The sequence below is a fragment of the Neopelma chrysocephalum genome, unplaced genomic scaffold (genome assembly GCF_003984885.1).
Source record: "Neopelma chrysocephalum unplaced genomic scaffold, ASM398488v2 Primary Assembly neopelma1_44, whole genome shotgun sequence".
Taxonomy (NCBI): Eukaryota; Metazoa; Chordata; class Aves; order Passeriformes; family Pipridae; genus Neopelma; species Neopelma chrysocephalum.
Genome location: NW_020897703.1, coordinates 6,864,997 through 6,883,461, shown reverse-complemented (window position 1 = coordinate 6,883,461; position 18,465 = coordinate 6,864,997). Strand labels below are relative to the sequence as shown.

The 18,465-nt window shown below is 39.2% G+C and overlaps 1 protein-coding gene across 4 annotated transcripts in view; it reads right to left on the bottom strand.

Moving 5' to 3' along the window:
• SPATS2L (spermatogenesis associated serine rich 2 like) overlaps positions 1 to 18,465 on the bottom strand; it is an 82,916-nt gene that overhangs the window by 10,195 nt on the left and 54,256 nt on the right. For all 4 annotated transcript variants that reach the window (XM_027678212.1, XM_027678214.1, XM_027678211.1 and 1 more), the window contains exons 4-7: positions 17,964 to 18,013; positions 16,753 to 16,990; positions 11,818 to 12,018; positions 11,250 to 11,385 (exon numbers count right to left, since the gene is read on the bottom strand). In XM_027678212.1, the coding sequence (XP_027534013.1) occupies positions 11,250 to 11,385; positions 11,818 to 12,018; positions 16,753 to 16,990; positions 17,964 to 18,013 (625 nt within the window). The remainder of the gene's footprint in view (positions 1 to 11,249; positions 11,386 to 11,817; positions 12,019 to 16,752; positions 16,991 to 17,963; positions 18,014 to 18,465) is intronic.

Here is an 18,465-nt window from a genome sequence, read left to right as displayed (position 1 = left end):
AACATCATGAGCCCAGAGACACTGTTCAGTAAAACAACACCACTGCAGAATGTGCTCCAGTGGACAGTGCTCCACTTTCCCCTCACTAGATTATTCTTAAAGTTAAGTTCACATTTAATAAACACTACCAATACTAATGTTTATGTTTACATAAGTGAGTAAATGCAAGCAGCTTGTGGGGGGGAGAAATTGCAAAAAGTAGGTCAAATACCAGGAGTACATCTAGGCATGCACTCAAGGGAAGAGTGGAGTTCTCAACCCTTTTAGTAAAATCATTCTTAAACATAAGCTTTTGTATGCAGTGAAGACACTGAGTTACATATGAACCAGCTTCTACTGAAGAAAGACATTATGGAAAACTCAAACCCCAAACATTTTTCTAGAACATCCTTTGCAAGAAAGGGAAGATCCTACAGAGTTCAGCGGGCAGTAAACAAAGACAGAAGTCTTAAAGAGAAGAGAAGGACTGACAGGTCCTTTACTAAAACAGGGAAAGACTGGTGAGCAGGCAGTGTGGGGAACACAGGGAAAACACACAGCTGACAACCAAAAATTTACCAGGTAGAATGTGCTCCAGTGCCATGGCATGCTTCCTTGAAATCTTCCCATAAATTAACCAAGCTCATACAGGAGCTTTGCAGCTCTTCAGAGTCCCACCCCTGGGTTTTCCCAGCCTACCATGTTACCCCTAGAGGAGGAGACCTTTACACTGCCTCTCAACAGCCAACAAGAGGGACAGAAGCAGGTTTTGGCTGATGGCAAAGAATGCAGCGAGACAATAAAATTGCAGTGTAACACATTTTTGTTTCACACATAGAAACAAGACTAAAAATATTGGTTTGGCCTGCCAGATCAATTTAGTGTGACGTACACACCAGAGGAAATAAAACAGCAGGAGTTTTTTTATGGCAGAGAAAATCCTAGAATGAAAGGACACACTTGTTCCAGTTGGCACTCAATATTCTCCAAGCATAAGCATTAAACTTGAACTCCAAATAAGCAGGTGATGATTCCAGCTTGCTCATCTAAATAGTGATAGCTTTTCAGAACTAATCTATTTTCAATTAGCTTGTGTAACTACATGGTATAATAAACTTCCTTGGCTTTCACAGCAGGTGGCTGAAATGAGTCTTTAAAGTTCTTACCTATTTCTACCCTCCACAAAGAGAGTTTAATGATCTTTAGTATTTTCCCTTAAATTAAAAGTCTGCATATTTTTGCTTTTTCTGTCTCTGTTGCAAAAGTGCCTTCCTAGTGCGCTACACACGTTATATAAACAAACTTTTGTCTGGAAAAAATATTCAAGCAACAAGGTCACAACAGCAGAGCTCATCAGAAGTGTGTTTTAGTGCAGTTCATTCCATGACTGTCCTCTCTGCACTCTAACAGCAGATCCTGACTAAACTGCTTGGCTCATAGCATTTTATTTTGATGCCAAATAAAACCACTTTTAATACCAGAATGGGAACAAGGCCATAGCAGTCCTTTATCATATTTTATAGTCATATCTCTTCTGTTACTAGACAGAAAAAACGTTTGGTACCTTTGTCAATGTGAGACTAATTAATGCAATAAACTAAGTTTCTTTAACAGACAGATCTTCCTGAGGTTTCCCTTCCCTGAAGACAATGCAGTTGTACTAATTTCTACCAGTCGACGGTATGCAATCTCTCTCTCTTTAAAGGAAAGGAACATACTAATTCTCATCTGGAAGTGCACAACCACATTTCTCACCTTGGAATTCATAAATTGCCATATGTCATATGTGGGGAACGTTAATGTTTCCTTAGGATTTCCTAGGCCAATCCGTACTAGGAAATGCTATTTTTTTTCCTAGTTTGCATAAGGGTCAATTATTAAGGAAATGGTGTATGAATCAATTTGAGTCCTTTCTAGTCACATAAAGCACTTCAGTGCAAAACTGAGCAACATGTCATCCACCAAGAACTTGGCAAAGTACTAAACAAATGAAAACCACAGACAGAAAGTTGAAAAACTGGCTAGGAAAAAACCCCCACAAAACAAAAACAAAGAAAAAACTAAATGCTAAAAGATATAGAAGGAGAAAGGACAAAAACACTGTGGAAAACTCAATGGATCAAATCTTATCTCTCGCTCCTGCTAGGATCTTACCATTTTCACATGAAGCTCAGACAGCCCCTTAATGGGGCTCAATATGGTGATCATGATCAGACTGCAGCACTAGTGTTTTTGAGAACTCCTCAAAGCTCAGCTCATCAATGCCTCCTGGGAAGGCGTTTTCTTTCAATGCTTCTTAGTGTCCATTTGACACCTAAATGTTGTCTAAAGCTGGTACACTCCAGTGTACAGCCTGCAGTCATTGCTGTGCTGTGGAGAACTGGATACTGGGTGCTATAGGAACTTTCTGCACACTCAGGTATGACCAGATTTGAGCTCTAGCAGAGTAAGGATCAGAATGCATTTCAGATCTAAAGACACCTCAGGGAAAACGTTCTGCTCATTCTTTCCTCTCTAGTTATGCTGTTTCTCTTGGGTCTTCTATAGATGTTAGGGACCAGGTTTAAAATCATGAACAGACTACTTTAGTTGATGTTTTGGAGAAGTCATAATCTTGTCAATTTTTTCTGATTATTCCAAGCACCAAAAATCTATCAGGCTTCAGTATGCCTTCTCCTTAACTTGAATATCAGCACTGAATATATTCCCATATACCATTTGAGACTCTTGTGACAAACACACAAATCAGCACCACTTCTTTCTCCAGTTGTACCTGAATCCATGCCCTAATCATGAGTCCATAGGTTCCCCTGCTGTAGTAGACCAAATACTGGGACTCAAATCCCCTCTCCCATTGACCAGACTCAAGAGCAGATCTGAATCAAGTGAGTCTTGTACTCCATGACTGATGCTGGAGCCAAAACAGAGTAACACTACTACCTCTTTCTTTTCTGTCTCCCTTCACTGCACCTCTCTCCTGAAAGGGCTGATTCTGTCCTTTTCTTACCTGTCACTTTTGCACGATCAGAACCTGGGTACCAAACTCTAGCTGCCAGTATCATAGCACTGTTCACTGCAGGCGAGGATCTGCAGTTTGGAGCACAGGATTTAGCAAATTTTGAGGTGGGAAGGGAGACAATTTTCTTGAAGGGACACAGCAAGGCAGAGGCTTAACATAGAGGGCATGCAAATGAGACACAGTCGGTGCTTGTGCTGTAGGGATATGAGATGCAGCAGGAGAAATAGCAGCTCTCTAGGAATCATTTTGCTTGATTCTGAAGGCAAGAACATAATTCTATTTCTGGTCAAATGGACAGTACTCATGCCTTGGCCTTACACAGGCAGGCAGAATTCACACTAGTATACAATGGCTAAAGAGCTGCAAATGCCAAACTACAATGAGTTGCTGGCACAGCAATGGTAGGGGTAAATTATGCTGACAGCTGCCTCATTTCACAATTTCATACTCAGAATAAATTCTGAATTTGTTCTGACATTAGTGGAAACAAATTAATCTTCCTCTAGTTTACTGCATGAAATTTAGTGTTCGCACAGTGAAAAAGAAAAGATATTTTCAGTCAGCTGCAATACCTCAAAATCCCACTAAAATGATTAAAGTTATTAGTGCCTCTTCAGAAAAGCTGCATCAGATTGCCAGGCTGGCTGATTTATAGCTTTACTGATGAGAATCACAAGGGTTCCAGATGACCAGAATCTTCTCCTTCCTTCTGCCTCTTCCAGGCATTATTATAAACCTATTGTGCCTGAAGAGATGGGGAAATAAAAAGATCAAGCTGACACGGAGGCAAACATGCTGACACAGCTCACAAAGGTAAGCCCCAACTGCATAGCACAGAGCTTACTGTTAAGTGTAACTCCAATGAGTCCTTTCAAAACCCTGTTAAACCCCCCCAAATGCCAACTTTTTCCTTGAGGTGTTCAATAAGCTTCCCTCTCCCTTGAACCAGCTTTGTGCACAGTTGGAGAATGTCTGTTGTTTTGGAGACTGAGCAAGACAGTGTCAGCTGTGGCATCTGAACAACTCCAGCAGGGCTCTTCATCTGGAAGGGGGAAAGAGATATTTTTTCATGGGCATCCTCTGGGGTCCGGTTCAGCAGGAGAGCTGCTGGAACACTGAGGTACAATTGGAGCCCTTTTTTCAGGAGGAAGGGAGTTAGTTGTGGGACACTGTTGGAGTTTGACAGCTTAGGCTTCAAACACCCTTCTCCAGTGACATTGCTCTGTCAACACTTTGGAAAAGACTCCAGTAGCTCCTTAAAGTTGTGCAGATTGACAAGCTTCTGACAAACTCAAGCAAGTTTGAGGGATGTTAGCACTATTACTGTCACTGCTATATTTGAGCTGAGATTACAGGCAACTTCATGGGACAGTCCTGATAAGCTCCGCATTGGCCTTAAAGTATTATGCCTTATTTCCTGCACAGATTTCCCTTCTAACATGAACATATTTGACCCACAAGCAGGGTGAAAAGACAACTGATAAGAACCTCTAAGCCAACTGTGTACTTCACAAAAGAATCCTGCACCTCAATCCAAAACCCTGAATTGTCCCTGTCAAACTTTCAGCACAAGGAACTAGAATGATGTGATGAGACTGTAAATATAATGCCTAATCACCTGTAATGGATGATTACAAACTTTACAGGATTACTGAGTAGCCATGCTACTTTGTAATTGGAGAAATTATACAAATTTTCTTTATATTAATAAACCTGTAGGAAAAGCTGTTACATTATATATCTTGCAATGTTTCAGTAAATTATATTCTTCCAGTATTAGCTCAATATTATTTAAATGTTCACAATGCTGGAAGGTTATTAATCGATCACCATAGTAGCATATGCACTATGTTTACACAGCAAACATTGATCATTCTGATCACTAATACAGTGTGACAATAAGAAGATTAAAAAAAAGACATGATAAATCAATGTCACTGAAATCCTTCCCTCTGCAGTGTACCATCTAGTAGAACTGAAAATGCCCAAAGGCTTTTAGTTATTCAAGTTTATTTTGTGTTTATTTGTGTTATCTATCTTCACTAACATTGTTCTCTTTAGCAGCCAGCTAGCACAGTGGGGTCTGGTAAACCCACCATAATTAAAGGTCTATTTGCAATTTTCTTTTAAGACCTCTTTATAAACAACTAGAAATTTATTGCCTGATCAGAAAAACTGAAACGTTTAAGCTGAAAAGTGACATGGAAAATCTTTTCCAGAAAGAACATTTCTAAATTTTATTTATTTAGAATTGAAGGCATCATCTTGGGATTTGGCAGTGTTTTAACAATTTTGAGTATGAGCTACACCATGGCTTGTTAGCAGCCTGTAAATTTTCACATAAATTTGTAAAGTATTTCTTTCCTATTTGAGTCTCAGTTCTGATCTGACTACTGAGGTATCTGAATACCTTACTGGTTTTATATATTTTATCCCAAGCACACTCTGGCAAGGCAGAAGATGGTTGTTGAGCTTTGCTACAGAGAAGAGGTAACTTTCCCAAAAGCACCTTGGAAAGAGGCCACAAAGAGAGAAGAAGAGCCTGGTTCTTTGGTCTAATGCCTGTTGAAATTTTTCAATGTAATTATTTCCTTCTTGTGTTTAGTTTATGTCTGACAACAATGACATACACAAAAGCAACAGTCTACCTGCATAGCCCCAATAAACATGCGTTCTTGTATTGCACTGAGGATGACAAACACACCTATGAATGACTGGGAGGGAAGAGGGGAGACATAAGGCCATCGAGTATGAGCAACAGGTTAAGAGACTGTAATCCACTTCTGGATCTCACCTCTGTAATCTGTTTTCGCAAACTTGGTAAAAAAATACAGGGATGAAGCAAGTAACTGTAAAAGACAAAGGGGCCAGAAAGGGGACATTACATATCTCATTGAAACCTAACTCCCCTCATTTCATGAACTCTGCTCCTTCTCTCCACTGATGCACAGCAGAGGTGATCCCAAACTGCTGGAGGTCATGAGAAGAGTGTAAGCACAAGCCCCTCTCCCAGGGCTGCAGCTCTGCAGGCAAGTACCTGGTCTGAGGCCAGAGCTGTTGGATCAGGTTCTCTCACATCCCCCAAGCAGCAGGGACAGGGCCCAGGGGTCTTGGTCAAAGCACTGGTCTTTCAAGGTACCTGAAAACCCAGCAGGGCCCAAGGACACCTAAATGTCAGGAGACTGTTTTTTCCTTCTCTGCACTGGCAAAGTTAAGGACTAGATTGTGTGACTAATGGGCAAACAAATATCACAACAAACTGCAAGGAGATTTGAAAATCTGTACTTTAGAAACATAAGGACTACCAAAAGCCAGCAGTCACATAGACAGAAAGCTCATAAGGAAGGATTCTGAAAATGCAGAGAGACACAGCACAGGAACTCTGTTCAGTATAAAGCAATACTAGTCCTGGCCTTTCCAGGCATCTGCCCATGCTCCAAACTACCACATCACTAACACAAACAGGCAGCTCTCACTTGGTGCCACTGATTCTGGGCTATGGGCAACAGAAAACCATCATCTTTACAGTTTGTCAAGTAGGGGTCCCAGAAAGGGGGTGACTGCGTTCACTCACTGCTCTGCAATGCTGACCACTGCTCACCACCCTGCACCAAGTTAGTACAGACACAGCTATTTTCTTTTAAATTACTTCTTCCCCTATTCAACCACTTTTCTGCTTCGACTTAGAAAATAATACTAAAACTGCCTAATTTTATCCAAACATGCAGCACATGCTTTCTAGTTGTTCCCTGAATCTATTTTAATATATTTTTAAACTGTTGGTACCACCAAACTCCATCTTCCTAGCATTATGTCAGAATGAATTTTTTATCCAGCCTATGGTGGAGCATTCAAGTGCTTTTCTTCACTCCAAAAAATCAACTGTGTTGGTTTCCATGCTCTTTAAAAAGCATTGGACATAACAATGTGTTTGAGATGCAAAGAGCAGAGAAACTTGAATTTATGTGGTTCAGTTCTGCATTCAGTGTAATGAAACCTGGTTCCTACTATTTCTACAGACTATTTTCTGTTCATGGCAGACCATGTGGGCAAGTAGCAGATGTTTCCTTTTAGTTTTCCATATGACTGTGTGAATGCCCAATATGCGAAAATTATTTTCTGGCAAGGGGTGTTACGGGGAACTCTGGCTCCTTTTGTGCTCTACACATTTCACTCAGATTTCCTGGGGCTCTCCTTTTATCCCCAGGATGGTTATTCAGCCTCTCGGTGGAAAAGTGAGAACACAATTATAGCATGCAGGTTTTAAGCTTGGCAACAAATGTCTCAAGTGCACTCTAGTGAGAGGGGAGTTCATTTAGCTTTCCTGACCTACCCCTGCAACTTAAGAACTATTTGGTAATCTTCTTGGTAATCTGTGCTCTACACTATTGTGAGACACGGTTACGCTCTGATATATTTTACATCCAAATATTAAGGGGAGCAGCTTATGTTCTCACTCACACAAAGGTATTCTTGAAAACCATACAGCAAAGCTGAATGCAATGAGGAGAAATGCTGGTTCAAGGACAATCTTCCTCATAACTTTCAGGCACATGTGGGCTTTAGATACACTGCCCTTCAGCTTGCTTTGCTCAGTGCTCTCATAACATTGGGAAAGCCCAGCAAGAAGGGCTTGAAAGCCCAGCAAGAAGGGGTGACGACAGTGCCAGATCACAGCAGAAGCACAATCCACATGAGACTGTGAAAGACTTCTTGTGAGGCAAAGTGCCCTGCCTGGACCAGCCCCTGGATTGTAAAATGCTCTGGTGTCTTTTGGCATGAAAAGCACTGTACAAAACCAAGTTGTTATCACTTATTCTGAGCACATGGAGAACTACTCCAGTTGGCAGGAACTTCTGGGAGGCTCTTTAAGAAAGAGAAAAGTGTTCTCACTGCAGTGTTTTTAAATAAGCATCTTTCTGGGACTGTTATTTGCTCCATTTTGTTAAAAAGTTAAAACAGAAGCAAACATTGCATTTTTTTCCCCAAGCTTTTACAGGTGTTCACAGCACATCTGCTCCCTAGCACTGCTTTTTTAGATTGTGGGAGGGTATGCACTGTTTTGCCATTTTGCCAGAGAGGTGACTTTTTAAAAAGCAGCACAGTAGTGACTGAACATGTTCAGGAGTAACTTCCCTTCACTGGTTACGTCAAGCTGTGAAATACTCAGCCAGAGAGGGACATGGATTTCCACAAACAACTATCACTCAACAGTTTTTGCTGCTAAAAAGTAAAGCTTTTGTGAGTCTTTCTGCTGAAGCTTTCAGGACACACATGCTATTCATTTATCTCCATAATAATGGTTTCACATACTGTCTGGAAGTAGGAGGAAGATATATGACACTGTCTTTGCATTCTTCATTCTTTCTGTGATCAGTAAACTCATGAAAAGATTTTAAAAATCCAAAACAGACTATCAAAAAGTAAAAAATATTACTGACTCTTGCAATTCAGTTTTGATTCTGACCTTGATTGTAAATGCAAGAAAGGACACAAAACCAGTCTTTTATCCTATTACTAAAGGAAGAAAAATAAACTCAAAAGAGACAACAAAGTAGTATGTGTTTCAGCATTCAGCTGCATTGCAAGATTAAAGCTTCTGACTTCATTCAGCTTCATTAAAACCCCTTAGGGGGTGACAGTGGTGTGTAACAGGAACTGGTTAAGCTCCCACCTATGTTATGGTAGAGCCCACTCAAATATTCCTGGCAGTTCTGAACATGGACAGCATTTAGTGGCTGTTCTATGTTTATCTGCTGTACATCTCAACCAGTCCACACTCCAGCAGCAACTGGAGAAGAACTTGGAAAAAGCTTTGGAATCACTATCATAATGGAGATGTGATATCATGCCCTTGCTTTTGGTCACTCCACAGTCCTCTGGGAGCAACAGTTTAGCTGAATTGCTTAATTTTCCTTGATAGGCAAGTTGACTGTGTCACAGAGAATTCCTACATCCAAGAAGGGTGATAAATATGCAAGAGGCTGTGTGCTCATTTAATACTTTATCCTCCTGCTACCACTAGTCATGTTTTGTTCAACTCTGAAGCAAGGAAATTGCCATGTAAATAACACACACTGAACCATCCAGCCCAGGAATATGATGTGTTCACTGTATGAGGTCTGAAGCTGTATGTATCAATGGTTCTGCACATTTCTACACAAATCCAGTAAATCTACAGCAGCTGGCAGCAAGTTTTCCTAAACAAGGCACCGAAGACAGCTATGCCCATCTTTCTCAGCATTTAGGTCACAAAGAAATATCACAAAGCTCTCTTTAATTTCAGCAAAGAAGTTGTAAAGTCATTCATTTTACTGTTTAAACCAAAATTCCCCTTCATTCATTTGAAGAAAAAACTAAATATTAAGTTTATGAGCTGCCAAAAACAATACAGCCAGCACTGAGATTTCCATAAACATATGCTGACATTATACTGTCCTTGTTGCAATGTTATGCTACGTGCATGAAATTGCTTTGCAAGGCACAAATATTCAGAGCACAGATCTCTTACAGATCTATTCTAGAGCTTCTAGCTTCAATAATTTAGGCACTAAAGCTGGTAGGAGGCAAAATTAAATGAAGCCTATTCAAAAGTTTTCCAGGCTATTTTCATCATTAAGTACTTGCATTTAAATACTCTTTTGAGATAACTTTGTCTTTTCCTCTATTAAGTAACACATTTTAGCATGAGGCAATATACTTCAGTGTTTTTCAAGATAAAACATGAATAATGAAGAATTTCAGTTCTGAATTTACTACCCCCTGCATTTTTAGGTCATGTCAGAGTTCTAAGCCTGTTCCATGACCAGAACAATTGCTTAAAGACTGAATTAACTGTTACTGCCTGCAACCAACGTTTGACATGTGACACTATACATTTTTAATACTGCTACCAAAAAAAAAGTCTGGACTATATAGCAAATGAGATCCAACTATGAGTTTACTCAGAAAAAAGGTCCCCTCTGAGAATTATCAAAAAAAGGTGCAAGGGGTTAATGAACTCAATTTTTATATTGCAGCAATCTAATGACTACATAAGCAAACATCACTATACTGGCTCCAGAGCAATCCCGACAACATCACGCAGTTTAGTTCAACTGGTGATCACAGTTCGTGTTTGCTGGAGTACAGGGACAGAAACAAAGCTCTCCTTGCTATACACATAAATACACAGGCAGCTCAGTGAAACAGAATCGTCCCCAAAATTAGCTCAGCAGCACTTGGATTTTCTGCCCATACAGAAGTGGAGCCCCAGTGGCACTAAAGTCACTTCTGATGCATCATTGGAAACAATGAATATACCAGTAAAGTCTAGAGTTAAACTTCTTCCAATACTACAGCACTTGGATAAGATATGCTCATACAAATACTGACAAATACTGTGGATGAATTAAAGGGGAAAGGTTTTTGTACTCTTCTGTGATTTGTAACCAAGTATTGTACATTTTAACATGATTTCTTCTGTTTACTGCAACTGTCTAATACACAGGTTTTATATGACATCTATGCTTAACCAAGGTCAAGTAAAACTCAAAGCAGAAAATATTTTTCTATGACAAGAACATACAAAATATGCAACTTGCTACTACAGCAATTATTTCTGCTATAAATTTTCAAAAGGCATAGATATACACGTTGAAGATCATGAGTAATCAAAACTACAATGGAATAAACAGAGTAAAGATATAAAAGAATGAGGAAAAAGAGTGAACTAGAGATGAGAATTGGAATGAAATGATGAATGGGAAAGTTAGAAGAAACTATGCGGGAAAGAAAAAAACAACAATGGTGGGTAAGAACCAAAGATGATGGGACAGGAAGAGACAGTAAAGGACTGTCTGCCAAAGAAGATAAGATCAAAGAAACAGTATAGAAAGATGAGATTTAAAGAAGGTAAAAGAGACTTCAGAAAATCCTACAGACAAGATATTTAGAAGTGCTTTCATTTGCTCAGATATGCTGCCACTGGACTTGATACAAAAGAATTAGGTCAAGATGGATCATTTAGGGCAAAAAAACCCAGTGATTTTTTTTGAAGAACTTTATGTTCTTCATAAAAGCAACCACACACTTATGCATATATTACTTCCTGGTTGGTGAAAAGTGTCACTTAATGGCATCATGTATTTTTTTTGCAATCAAATGCTGCAAGCAAAGAGGGTGTAAGTGACCCCTCCCCACTAATGCCAGTGCCCTAAGTAGCCCCTTTTCTCGGGTGGTGCTGATGGATCTCTGAAGCTGATTTACCTACCAGCTGTGCAATTCTGCAAAAGCAGCTTTGATCTTCTTCACTGAATTATCCACTTCCTCTTTGATCATCACACGGTATCTGGTTAGAGAAACAGTGCAACGCTGCAAGTCTTTTACTGATTTTTCAATGTTTGGCCCTAAAATAGAAAACCAAAATTGCACAAAAGTCAGAAAGCTGGCTTTGGCTTTTCTGAATGAGGGGGCAGGAATAGTTCAAAGTGTTATTTGCCCAGATTAGGATGAAGTGGTTATCCTCCTGAAGTCCATAAATCCAACTATGCCATAGTCCTTCCCTGGTGCTCTTCAGTTTCTAAACATTTGCTCAAATTCATCACCCAAAACAAATAAATATTATAAAGGCACTATTAGTTAGAATTACTTATTTCAAATTTCATTTAATATAATGTTAAATAGATCATAAATTGTTCTACTCATTTTTGTTATGCTGAGCATGATTCTGCTCTCACTTTCCAACACATCACCTTCACATACATGAATTCCCATTTTTTTGCCTAGAGGCCTCAGCTCTCTCACCACGTCAGAACATAGCAACCAGAGATCCAATTTACCTCTTTTTTTAACTGAATCATCTGTCTTTGTTTCAAGTTGGGTTGTAGCATTGGATGATTTAACTGAGGAAGATTTTGACTTCGGCCTGCCTAGGTTACACTGGAGTTGAACTGATGACTGAAGAGGCTCATGCTGTTCTACTCCATTCATATTCTTTGGGCTTAATTCCACAGATAATCTCTGGCATTCTCGTTCTCTGTCTGCAAGAAAACATTAAGGATGAAAACAGGGAGTTATAAGATTAGGAAAGATATGAAGCCCTATAGTTAGGGCAGAATGACTTTATGCCTAAACACTGGAAAAATCAAAGGTGTTTTCACTGGCACATATTCTACAGGACCTCAGACAGCCATCACAACAAATGAAATTGTTTTGGTTATTAAACACTAATTGGAACACATCTATGTTTCAACAGTCTAAAAAAGAAAAACTCATTTAAAAAAATCAACTCTTCCATGCTGATATGAAAAAATACCTCATAACATAAAAAGCAAACTATCAATTATAATTTTAACCTGAATATTTGAGAATAGAACTAGAGAGGAAGTCTGCTATGGAAAGCATGAGACTTAAATGTTGATATATATATATATATATGTTTATATATCTGTGTATCTCACATACCAAAAAACGTTCCTCATTTTATCAGAATTTTAAAAGTACTGATTAAACATTCCTACCTGAAATACTTACCTTGCCTGATTAAAGATTTCTATCAAAAGCAGTTGCTAAGAGGAACTAAGCAGGAAATGAAACTATGTCAAAGATTAGGTTCCTGGGTTCAACAGCTTCAGAGGGATACGATAACAATGCCTGAGCCTGTTTGGCTGCCACAAGATGACCTGGTTTCCTCTTTCCAAGACTCCAAAGGGATTCAAGATATCGGCATCATGACAGAGGGACAAGCAGCCCAAGAATGACTATGAAAACTGAAAGGTGAGGCCAGCTATTACTGCCACTGTGAATTTTACTTAAGGAAACAAGCATAGAAAACGATTTGTTGTGTTAACTCTTCTTTCTAATCTCTGTACTCACTTTGATGAATGAATGATAGTTTGTTCTGAAGTTGCTCTTTATGCATCATTTTACTCATCTGATGATGTGTGGTGTCTGGAGAAAAGGGGTTGGTCAGATTAACAGCTGGATTACAACCCATGGAGTGAGATTTACACTGAGGGTTACCACATGAATAGCTGCAGACTATCAACTAGTGACTTTGTCCTGGCTGGGCATTAGGACAGGTGTAAAGTATATCTTAGTTTTCATGGCAATCATATAACACCAGAGGAACAAGGAGGAACATCAGCGCTCACATTTTAAACCAGCTTTTTTTTAAGGGCTTTAAAAGGTGAGTCTGAAAACAGAAAAGGTATCTCACATAAAACAGTAAGAAAACAGTGAAAGAGTTAAAGAAACCTGTGAATCTGTGCAAGCAAGAAACACCAGTAATGCAGCACTTTGAGCATGCCAAAGGTTCAAGGCAGGTACCAGTCTCACACATAGTGAGTAAATCTCTTCTGAGATAACTGCCATTAACCCTGCATCTCACACTAATGCAGATAGCTTTGATCTATAAAGAACATTCTTTCTACTGTCAGTTAAGGTTGGCCTTGCTAAATAGCTCTAATAGATAGTTAGAAACAAGCAGACTACCAGCTAACCTACAGAGAAAGGCCAAGGCTTTTGGGTTCTGTCCCCAAGATTAGATCTTCTGAAATTTGTTGTTTAAGTACAAAATTGTTTTTACTGCATTTAATTAGCAGCTTTGGTACATTTGTCAAGACAAATAACAAATTTGACAGCTTTTTGCCTAAAGAAACTCATCTACAACAATGATACTCTAAAAACTTCTCAATCATCTTTTGTCTGCAATATACTTTGACACTTTTTCTTGCAAAATGACACATGAGCGACTTTAAAACCCATCAGCCAGACGACCAACATAGACTAGCAAGCAATGATTTGGTATGCTGCAACTAGACTTCCAAATTTGACTGAAGACAATCAACAGAATGAAAAATACCTTAAGAAAGTCTGCATCAAATCTCTGAAGACTTGGGCCAGCTAAGAAACACGTGTAACAAAATCTAGGGACAAAGTCTCTTTCAAATACTTGAAAGAGAAGTCAAAGGTTTGGCAAATAGTAGCTACAAGTCAACTGCTGCACGGTTCAGTACACGGAGGTTTGGAACTTCAGCACTAGTCTAACGTGTGACATCCGCTGTATTAACAGTCAAGTACTGCCACACCTGCCAGTAATGGCAGCAGCCCAAATAAACTTGCTTTGAAATCTGCTGAGCTGCCACCTTCAAAATGACTGGTTTATCTTTTTATAACAGCTTACAGTTCAATACCTTTTAAATCAAGTGAACTTCATAGATTGTTTGGCTGAAAGAAGAAAAAAACCCACAGCTCCTGAGATATAAACAGGAAGTTAGAAAGATTCACTCAAAATCTTCCTACATGAAAAAATAATTTCAAAAAGTAGGAAAGAGATCAGTATCTGATCTGTATCTGGTTTTACCCAGGTCCCCACAAGCAATAGCATGGCAAGGCAGCATTAAATATCCTTCCAGTGCATTCACACACTTTCTTTACAAGGGAATGTACAGAAAGGGTAACAACAACAAACAACAACAAAATACTTCTAAGAAAGATGGAATAATGGCAAGAGACAAGCACACCTGAACTAAAGGCAATAGCCACATGGTCTCCTCTATCATTTTCTAGCATGGGACACACTATGGAGACACACTCACTACGCTGCATCCTCCCTTCTGGTTCCTGAAGTTCCTTCCAAGCAGCCACGATTTTACGGCTCACAAACTGAGAATTGGTATAGGCAAAGCTTCAACCTCATGTTCCTCATGGGGAGGAAGGTATTAAGGGACTGTCAACAGACATCTGACTGTGATCCTCCTAATTTGTGAACTGTCTGAAGGTGACAGTGAAATGACTACAGTAACATTAATTTGATACAGAAGGAACCAAAACAAACAAGTCAGACAAGGACAATACAAAGGAGATTTCAACACAAGAGGGAGCAATATGAAATTGGTGCACTTTGGACTCACTTCAGCATTTCAAACTGCTTTAGAAGAGTCTATACGACTTGCTCAGAAACCACAAGGGTTCAGATGCTGAACCCTGAAGGATCCTGATCACCTTTCTATTCTATTTAGTTCCACATATTTCAGCCCAATGTAACAATATGTACATAGGTGGCTTTTGACCTCAAGGAAGTTGCTGTTATACTGGCTGTGAAGAAAAGAATTCTAGTGCAATTGAAAGTAAAGAAGAAATTCTTTCCTTCTCTCTATTAAACAATTTGCCAGGAACTTATTTTACTATGCAAGGAAAACCTGAATATTCAAGTTTTAGGTTTTCCTTTCTCTCTACTTCCTTTCTTTTCTGCCAATTTTTTAAATCCCTCTCTCTCTCTCTTGTTTTTGAAACAGAGGATATATATTAAAGTTGAAAAAATCATAAAGCTATGCTCATATCTCATTTGTCACTTGTAAAAGCAAAGAAAAATTTCGAGATACTTTTTGCCCTTTATATGTACAACTAACTCTTCACTGTATCATGTCAAAGAGAAAAAAAACAGGACTCAATCCCAGTGACACAGAAAAAGATCACTAACAGCATGGCTACTCTTCTTGCATTCAGGTCTTTTATCCCCTAGAAAATGCTCCCCATGCATAGACAATTCAGTTTATGTACTTTATTCATGCATGTATCACTTCAAAAAATGCCACTCTAAGAAGTTTCCTTCTTGCAGAATAAGTGGTAAGAATGCTTTTAGTACTATGGAAATGCAGAGTCTTCTGGTTTATGAAATATTTTATCTGAAGTAAGTGGGAGTCTTTAGCAAGGGCAAGAAGTGTATCTCTGATCCTTTAAAGTGAGACATCAAATTTTTAGGACAAAATTTCTTGGTAAGTAGTTTTGTTTGCTTGCTATAGGTTGCAGAGTTTTCATTTAATTGACCAGAAGTTGGGACCACCAAAGCAGCAGAGAATTCATTTCAGGACAATTATACATTTGGCACATTCCTTTAAAATGAGATTCAAGAGCTGTATTTGCAACCATGGAAAAAGTGATTTCAAGGAAAGTTCTTTTAATAGTCTCAAATACTGCTTAAGACACAGGAAGAAAATACTAACAGCAGCAATAATCCAGAGCTGTCAGATGTCCAAAATGTGAAGAGCTGAAAAACCACTACCAATACTGACAGCAATTAAATATGATCTTTATGAACTTGTAGGTAAAAGCTTCCACAGAGCTTCTCTCCCAGAGGACCGAGTTTTTTTTTCACCAATGTTGCTATAATCATAACTCTGCATCTACTGTGACCCAGGGGAGAACAACTGTGTTAGTGTTCCCCCCTGTTTCAGAAGTGGTTCCTAGACCCCAGCAGAAACATGCATGTACTAAGAGGCCCTCCCTTCCCTGTTAGGGAAAGCCAGTGGAGATCTACTGTGACTAGCTTATTCAGGGAAGATGAGGAAAAGAAAAATGGACTAGTTTGGACTGAGCAATAAAGAAATCCAGTAATACGCCATGAGCTCATAATGCTCAGATATCTTTGCTCCCCATGAGGGACTTAATCCTTCTGTTAACCATTTGACACTCAAGCCACTTTCTAACCCTGCATTCTCATGTATTTCTACCTGTAATACTCTGTATCAGCTGAGCCCCTAATTACAGTTTGATTCTTTTGTCTCTAAGTAAAAAAAGACATTTTGCAAGGTGAATAGCGCCCAGATATAGATCTATTTGCATAACTTTAATAGCTATGAGCATTATTTTGCACAAACACATCTCTCCAACATATTATTCTACTTCAAGGCAATAAAAATACCATGATCTTTATGTAAATGGAGGCTTGGCTATCGCCAGTTAAAAAGGTGCCCTCTGTCAGATGAGCTGACCTCTGATTTCTGGACAGTCCAGTGCCGATCCTACAAATCCTGAGCCTTTGTTCTCCAGAGAAGTGGTTTCCAGTTTCTGATTGGCAGAACCACGGCAAGAGTTGTCCTTAGAGCATCCGTTCATATGACAGTCATGTATTCGCTGGGGCTCCTGAGATGCCTTCTCAGGTCCATTCTTGTTTTTAGGATCTTTATTGCCTTGATGCTGTTTAGATTTGCTTCTTTTTCTCCTATTGTTCTAAATGGAGAAATATGGCAACAACAGAGACATCATTCAATGCAAATCATACAAATTCAAAATACAGTCAGTTAATTGTCCACAATACTAAAATGCCATCAAAGTGACATCGGTGTAATGCAATTTACAGGCCATGATGTGCTATATAATACATTGTACTGGTTCATCTGAATATATAAACTGTTTCAAATAGAACCTGAAGCCCCCAACTTAATTTCCCCTGCCCTTCTACACAAAATACTTGCATTGTAAAATGGTAACAGAGCCTCTGTTAAGGTGCTGCTCAAAATGTTTTGCACTTAGAACAAGCAGTTCCTAACCATTCAGGGAACATCCACACAGCAATACAAACAAACCCTTAAAGCATTGCTTTGATCAGGTAGACAGTGGTCATGGACACTCACTGCTCACTGCTACTGTAGCTCTTCCAACCATAAAGAGGAGTCTCCATGACAGTGACTCACAGGGCAGCCTTCTGCCACAGTTACAGCTTGGAGATACTTCAAGTGTCACATCTGGGATATGATCTTCATGCTTCTGTATCTGACTTGATAATGTTCCTAATGCATGACTCCTAACAGAAGACTTCTATGCACAAATTATTTTTACACCTGGCAGCAAAAACTCGAGCAATATAAGTGGCTGTGACAATCCAGGATACAGCTGCTTATTTGAAGTGTTTCTGCACATGGACTGTTTTGGGAGTTGTTCTGTACTTGTCCAAGGTCTGGCTCCCACACACATGTACACACATGAGCTGTCCCAGAAACCCTCTCAGAACACTTGGGCTTAGCAAGACAGTGACAGATGAATAGGATTAAAAATAGTAAATACATTTGCTTTCAAGTACTCTGTTTACACATGTGAATGAAGTCACCTATGCCAGAAAAGGCAAAATACTGGCCAAAATAAAAGCACTACATTCAAGTACAAACAGATCTAAATGCCTTGATGCTCAAGAGCAAGTTCTTACCTTCTTTTTCCCTGTCATATTCCATTCCTTTAGCACCTGAGTTGCACTGCCTAGAGAAAGGAAAGATAAAACACTTGAACAAAAGTTCAGCTATGAAAAAGAAGCGTGTTCAGGAACAGTTTCTAGTCTCCTAGCTGAGCAGCATTTCCATTTGTTGCGAATTCTGTTATATGGGGAGAACAAAATGGGTACTGATGCCTTTCTCCTCCCTAGTTACCTGTTTTGATTACACTACATACAGTGGATGGTCCACTTGGCACTACTGGTTTTTTATGGACTTCATTTCACAAATGATTAAGTGTGTGCGTACCTTAAAGCATTAGCATAAGCCTCAGAAAAATCAACACTCAAATCTCTTGCCTGAAAAGGGAAGTATCTCAGCACCCTAGTGTAAACACTGAGTACAAGTCAGATAGTCCATCCTGACTCTAGAGCATTTAAAACTTTAAAAAACTCTTGGCATTTTTATCATATATTTTCTATGTGTTACCTGTTGCATTCA